At 37.0% G+C, this 7,295-nt stretch overlaps 2 protein-coding genes across 2 annotated transcripts in view; both read right to left on the reverse strand.

The window, feature by feature from the left end:
- Positions 1 to 3,072, reverse strand: part of CBG04850 — a gene marked incomplete at both ends in the record, with an annotated part of 5,081 nt that extends 2,009 nt beyond the window's left edge. The window contains 5 exons of the mRNA XM_002637975.1: positions 619 to 817; positions 1,496 to 1,717; positions 2,325 to 2,828; positions 2,883 to 2,981; positions 3,026 to 3,072. Of these exons, the coding sequence (XP_002638021.1) occupies positions 619 to 817; positions 1,496 to 1,717; positions 2,325 to 2,828; positions 2,883 to 2,981; positions 3,026 to 3,072 (1,071 nt within the window). The remainder of the gene's footprint in view (positions 1 to 618; positions 818 to 1,495; positions 1,718 to 2,324; positions 2,829 to 2,882; positions 2,982 to 3,025) is intronic.
- Positions 3,073 to 3,742: 670 nt separating this feature from the next.
- CBG04851 overlaps positions 3,743 to 7,295 on the reverse strand; it is a gene marked incomplete at both ends in the record, with an annotated part of 7,139 nt that continues 3,586 nt past the window's right edge. Inside the window, 7 exons of the mRNA XM_045238221.1 lie at positions 3,743 to 3,887; positions 4,764 to 5,009; positions 5,585 to 5,660; positions 5,709 to 5,887; positions 6,309 to 6,508; positions 6,836 to 6,855; positions 6,913 to 6,958. Coding sequence (XP_045092782.1) covers positions 3,743 to 3,887; positions 4,764 to 5,009; positions 5,585 to 5,660; positions 5,709 to 5,887; positions 6,309 to 6,508; positions 6,836 to 6,855; positions 6,913 to 6,958 — 912 coding nt within the window. The remainder of the gene's footprint in view (positions 3,888 to 4,763; positions 5,010 to 5,584; positions 5,661 to 5,708; positions 5,888 to 6,308; positions 6,509 to 6,835; positions 6,856 to 6,912; positions 6,959 to 7,295) is intronic.

Consider the following 7,295-nt stretch of genomic DNA (forward strand, 5'->3'; position numbering starts at 1 on the left):
TTTTTGAATTATAAAAAAAGTTTTATCAGACAAATTAAAAATTCATCCATAGAAAATGTAGAGAAAATAATTGCGGTTTTTTGAAATATAGAACTCCTAGAAATGTCAAAAACTGAAAGAGGAGATAGATTTTTTCTGTAAAAAACTTTCAAAAATGACCATTTTTGACATTTTTTCTTCCGGAAAACGACCATACAAGAATCTATAACCACTAATTAATTTTTTAAAGAATCATTTGAATCATCTTGGAACTCCACAAAATCAGATAAAAAATTCTGAAATTATGGTTTTAGACCTGCAATTGTGATCGCGCCAAACTTTTTTTCTGTAGATCAAAAATTAATTTGCAGTTCGAATTGTTCTGTGGGAGAGTGTGCTATGGAAAATAGAAAAACAATTGATGGAAAACGCACAAAAATCGCGTTTATGAATCCGGAAATTCTTTCTGATGTTTCTTGCTTTTCAATGATTTTGCTCTATTTTCCTGTTATTTTTCGCATTAAAAAAGTCGGAAAAATTTTTTGATGGTAAAATGACATTTTCACGGTTTTCTAATGAGATTTTCAGCGTTTTTTTCAGTGTTTTCAGTCAAAATGAAAAATTAAATAAAAAACTTACATCGCCCCTCCTTCTATGCGGAGTGACTTTAAAATGAAATCGAAGATATGCCTCATGGACATACATGAGCTTCTGTTTGAGCGTTGGCGCTGGCTCCAAATGTCTGAAAATCTTCTGCTCGACGCGATCGAACTTTCTTCGAAACGTTTCATTGACCGTTCTAGCATTTGGCGGTGGATCGATTGACTTCTCGCGGCATCTGAAAATCAGCGTCTGTTTGTCGGTTTGTCCGGAAAATGGGGGATTTTGGACATACATGTTTTGAATTCCTGGATCCGAAAAAGTTTTTTTGCTCGTCAACTCTAATTCCAGGAATTCTTGACATGTATGATTTTGGATATTATTTTGGCATATAAAAATGGAGCAATAGAAGAAACACGCTACAGCTACAGTAACCGAAGAATATTTTCATTTTCTCAATTTATTGTGTTATTTTTGTGCAAAAACCCAAATCTCTAGCTCAATTTTGAAGCGAGTTATGGCTCAAACCGTTCTTAGGACGCGCGTAGCCGGAGGCGATTAGCGGCGGGCGCAACAGTCACCTCCGGCTGAGCGCGTCCTGCGGGCAAATATGGCTTTAACTCGCTTTAAAATTGCCCTAGAAAGATGAAATTTAAAGAAAAATAAGCGGGGGAATTTAAAGTCAAATAGGAGGATGGTATTTGACAAAAAACTCCACAAAAATCAGTACGGTAACCTAGAAATATTTTCCATTTTCTTGAGTTTTTTTCTCAATTATCGTGTGCTTTCAGTTAACTTTTTCGCTATCAAAAGTTTTTTATTTTCCGACTTATTTGATTTTTATTTTCTATCTTCCCGTCATTTTCCCGCAAAAAAGCAAAAAATCTGCCAGTGAAAAAACTGCCGGAAAACTCACTTATTTCTGAACAACTTCCAATCGAAATTCCTCGACAAAAACTTGTGATCTCCATTATCGATAATCGACTCGTAGAGCAATTTCAGCATATGGATTCGTTGATTTTGGGACAACATTTTTTCTTTGGGTGGCCCTCTTTTTGCGTATTTTCTGTCCAAGAAGCGCGGTGGGATCTTCATAGATTCCGAGATTTCAGCCATTGTTTCGTCGGCGTCGAGACGTCTGAAATATATATGAGATTTTTGGAAAAATCAGACATTTTTTTTACTTATTTTTGCGCAAAAACCAAATCTCTAGCTCAATTTTGAAGCGAGTTATCGCTCAAACCGTTCTCAGGGCGCGCGTAGCCGGAGGCGATTAGCGGCGGGCGCGACAGTCACCTCCGGCTGAGCGCGTACTGCGAGCAAATGTGGCTTTAACTCGCTTCAAAATTGCCCTAGCAAGATGAAATTTGAATCGAAAAATGGGGAATTTCAAGACAAATTTAACATTTATATTTAACAGAAAAACTCGACAAAAATCAGTACAATGACCTGAAAATAGTTATATTTTCCGGATGAAATTTTCTCGTTTTTGTATGTTTTTCGGCAAATTTTTCACTGTACCAATTCACATGTTCATCTTTTTAGGACAATTTTGAAGCGAGTTAAAGTCATATTTGCTTGGAGGAGCTCAGCCGGAGGTGACAAGCGGCCAGCGCAACAGCGCCACTGTCGCCCCCGTTGCTAACCACCTCCGGCTGCGCGCGTCCTAAGAACTGTTTCAGCCATAACTCCCTTCAAAATTGAGCTAGAGATTTGTGATTTTCGGAAAAATAAGAATATCTTACCTCTCAACTTCCAGCATATCGTAATCTTGCTCTTCGCGAAAATACGGATGAAAAATATACGAAACTCGTTGTCTCACAGTCTTCGCATATCGATTTTCGAGTCCTTTACACAGCGCTGGCCAGATTTTCACTTTAACTGTGAGATTAGATTGAACATCGATTTCCTGCTTCATCCCGTTTTTATCCAATCCCAAAAAGTCGAAGATGTGTCCAGTGATTTTGCGTTTTCTCGAGAATTCCCTCCAGTTTTCGCGGATTTTATCGTCTTCTTCTTTTGTGAATGAGAAGAAATTTCTGTCGAATTCAATGCCGCTGAGTTCGAGTTGTCGGCGATAATGGGGCTCGACTTTGATACGATGTTGAAGGGGGCAACCGCTTAGAGACGTTGGAATGGTGACGATTCGTTTCTTTTTAGGAATTGTGGCCAAAATTTCCTGAGCAGTCATTCCCTCGAATTCGCTGTCACTGTCAGAGGAGGAACTATCGAAACTGGGACCAGCAGCACTGAAAAATATCTATTTCAAATTTATAATTATTTTTTAAAAAGTTTGAGCTCACATTTTTCGGACCGGCACATCTGAATCACTGCTGGAATCAACATCGTCTTGCTCTGCAGCCTGTGGAAGAACAATAACGTCGGAAGCGGTGTTGAGGAGCCTTAAATTTGAGAATTTTGCATTAAAAAATTTTTAATTTTTAACCTTTTTTTTGGTACATTCTTCTTTCTAGTTTTCGCTGAATTCGCCATGTCTAAAATGTGTTTTAATTCGAATTATTCAAAACGACGAATTCGAAGGAAAATGCATAAAATGCGAAGAGAGACAGTGTGCACAGCGAGGAGACGCAGGCGCTTCTCTGCTGCCTACGCTCTCTGTCGCATAGCCATGGGGCGCGTCTGCATAGCGACCCCGCTACTCAGCGAGACCCCGCAAATAGAGTGCCGAGTCGACTCGAAAATCGATGATTTTTGTCGACTTTGAAAATCGACACAGTCGACATTCACAAATTCGAAAAGGCTATTTGTCGATGAAAATCGAACTTTTCGTTGTCGATTTTTGTCGACTTTAAGTCGACGAAAGTCGACGAAAATCGATTCTTGTCGATTTTGCGTCGACTTAAAATCGACAGAAAAATCGACAAAAGTCGACAAAAAATCGACGAAAGTCGACGAAAAATCGACTTTTCCGGACTTCAAAGTAAAATTTCACCTCGAGAAATGTTTTTTTCTAATTTTTTGAAGAAATCATTGTAACAACTTTATTTTAGAGTAACAACTTTATTTTTATGGATAAAAAACAAATAGTGTAAAACTTAGTTTCAACTGGGGTACAAAATATGATGGCAAGGAAAATAGAAGAAAATTCAAAGCGACAAAATTAAAAAAAGGGAAGAAGAAGAACAAAGTTCAGCATAAGGAATTAATGTTTCATTATTTGGGCCAAATCGTTTCCAAAAGTATCATCGTTATGCTCTCTGGATTCGTAATATTCTTCGCCTTCTGAGTCATCATTCTCGTCGTCATATTCGTACTCTTCAGTCGTCGACGTATTTTTCTTCGTAGATCTGAAGAAAACTCAGATTTTGATATAATTTTCTGCTTACCGATCTTTCCATTTCTTCAACTTCTTTCTCGTGGTGACTGTTTAAGTGCTGATGCATCGTTGTGGTCAAAGAACTTTATGCTCCTTCCGCACAGTTTACAGGTCACAGTTTGTCCGTTATTTTGTTTTTCGAAGTATCGCCACGCTTTAGATAGATTTTGTGACGAATACATCTGCAAAAAGCAAGAATGTCGTAAATGAAACAGAAAAAAAACAAAACACTCAAAAAAAAAACAAGAAAAATACGGTTTTTCAGTGGAAAATTCGATGAAAAATGCCTGTTTTTCATGAAAAATACCCCGGTCACAGGCAGTTTCTAGGTCACCGGTCGTGTAGTTCTCTCGGACAATAAAGTCGACAAAAGTCGACAAAAGTCGATTTTCTGTCGATTCTTGTCGATTTTGAGTCGATTCAAAATCGACAAAAATCGACTTTTGTCGATTTTCACTTTCATCGACTTTTGAAAAGTCGATTTTCTGTCGACTTTTTGAATGTCGATTTTTGATGGAGTCGACGAAATCGACACCGATTTTGACGATTTTCGTCGATTTTTGTCGATTGTCAACAATCGACACAGCACACTACCCGCAAATTCCGGGGAAAAAAATCGGGGAAGAAAAACCGGGGAAAGTGGGCGGGGTGAGGGGCGGAGCCTAAATTGCAATGTCGCCGCACACTTTTTCCTCGATTTTTCAATGAATTAATTTTCGGTTAAAAATTGCATTTAAATTCCGAATTCAGAGTTTTTTGATGCTATAATGGTTTGTCTGTAATATCTAAATCCAATTTAATTCATTTAAAAAAACAAAAAAGTTATTATATTCAAAAGAAAAGAAACGTTTCAATGATGATCTTTTGGTAATGCCATGAATGGAAATAGTTTTTCGGAAAATGACTGGAAATTCGGATGATTATATAGCACTGCTCTAAGGAAATGTTGATTTTTGAACAGAGGCGTTTCTTTAGAGTTTCTGTTGAGGACATTTCGGCACATGTTAGCATCGCGAACAAGAGAGGCTGTCCACTCAATTGTTTTCCTAATAGTCGTGCGTGTTTGCTGATATTCATTGTGATGAAATTGTCTCTGCAAAATTTTTTAACACCATACTTGACTTGCCTTATATGCTGAAAATACTTTTTCGGAATCGTTATTTGTGAAATTCATTCCATGTTCAACTCTGAAGCGGCAATTCCACAACTCAAAAGGAAATCGTGATTAACGTTTGAAATAGTTTTTTTGTAGATTGAAATTACAGATGACATATTTCAATATAGACATGCTATACAATTAAAAACTACAGATTTTTCAAGAGAACACAAAATTTAGGAAGAATAGAATAATTTTCAAAATATTGAAAAATTACCAAAAAAATCTGAATAGCTATGAAGAAAAAATAATTTTTCCTATTCCTACCGATATTTTTGTGGTAAATTTTGAATTCGAATTCTGGTCATACAAATTTTTTGAATTTAGCACCATTTTTCGGATAGCCAATAAAAGGGAAGGCCTATAATTTTTTCAAAAAATGTGAAAAATTCCAGTCAAAAAGTACTGAAATTAGCGAAAATCAGTAAGATTTTCACATTTTTCGGTGCAAATTTGTTTCAATTTTTTGTTTAAAATCATAGGTTTAGGCAAAAACGCATTGTTAACCTTACACTGGGACACCTGAATTTTGCGCCAAATCAAAAAAGTATCCCAATTCAGAAATCATCCTCGGAATTCCAAACATTTCTGAAATATTAGAAATTTAGAATATTCTTAAAATCAAAGGAAATACACTTTTTAGAACCAGAAACTCGAAAATCTTGATTCTAGTATACCGTATTTCCTCTAATAGAAGCCCACCTCCATTTGAAGCCCACCCCGCGAGGTTCATCGAAAAATAGAAGCCCACACTCCGAGCACATGGGCTTGTATTGGAGATAATACGCTGATTGAAAATTCCAGAATTTTTGGAACTGTGATTTTAAAACTCGACAATTTCTCAATTTCTGAATTTTCTAATTTCTAAATTTCGGAATCTCAGTTTTTTTAAATTTTAGATTTTTTTCCCGGAATTCCAGAATTCCTGAATTTTGAGATCTTGGAATCTCAGGATTTCATAAATTAGGAATTTTGAAATTATTCACATTTTCACGTCAAAAAAAGGAAGTTATTTATATATCAAAAACAACAAAGATTTTTGTCGATCGAAAAGCGCACTGGTTTACACGCCGGTGTGTGAAGCGATAGACCCGAGTTCGATCCTCGCTCGAAACACCTGATTTTTGAAAGGGGCGAAAAAGGCCAAAAATGCCCAAAAAGCCATTTGCATCCTCATGTAGAAATACGAGCGCGCCCACCTTTTCCTTTAAAAAAGTACAAAATCGGGAGACAAACCGATTCTGTACCCACAGTTCCTGGGCGCGCATACGCATAATGGATGGGCGACGGAGAACGCGCCGATGAATTGGGTACAGGGAAAGGACGCCGGTATGGGGCATATACGGGACATATGGGGCACACCACCGCCGCAAAGCATCTCCTCGCCTGGCTTGCTGGCACTCGATGAAATGAACTAAAACGTTGGTTGGGGGTTCCTAGAAGTATCAGTTAAGTTCTATTGTGATGTGATCTTGTTCAGGTCTTCCGATTTCGTACTTTACCTTTATTTCCATATTTTTTTATATTTTGAACGACATATTACTGATTTTTTGAAACTCAATGTTTTGGTTTTGAAAAAGACTTATGGCAGTTTCCATTTAAGTTTGATATGCAATCAAAAACAGAACAAAATGGGAAAAAAACGCTAAAAATTGTTTTTTTTTCATTTGTTCAAAAAATATGTCTCACTTTCACTTTTTTTGAAATTGCATGAAAAATTGAAAATTTTTATAATTTAAACTTTGTAATTATTGTATACTTACCAACTTACCTTTTATTCCACCTGAAAATACGATTTTTACAATAATTACAAAGTGAAATCAAAAAATCTCAATATCACCTATTTTGGCGAAAAACATAGCAATTGACGAGTGAAAGACATGTTTCTGCAAGAATTCAGCGATTTTTTAGTCTGCCATAACTCTTTTTCACAAAAAAAAAAAAAGAATAATCGAAAAACCAGAAATGTAGGCTCGAATTGACGAAAAATTGACAAAGTTGCCGGTGTGGATTTACGGTAAACAATGCGCGTATCAGGGATTTCGGAGTGTTGTAGTCGGCCTACCGTATCAGACCCATATCGCACACATCGCCCACCCACCTAGAATCCATCTAGGATACGTGCGCATTCGGAACACTCGATTCAGCCTCTTCCGCATCGCACACATATGAGACTCATCGCAGCTCGTTGTTCGCGATATGTGTCAAACGGACTTCTAGAGG

Source organism: Caenorhabditis briggsae (assembly GCF_000004555.2).
Source record: "Caenorhabditis briggsae complete genome, chrV, whole genome shotgun sequence".
NCBI classification, from domain to species: domain Eukaryota; kingdom Metazoa; phylum Nematoda; class Chromadorea; order Rhabditida; family Rhabditidae; genus Caenorhabditis; species Caenorhabditis briggsae.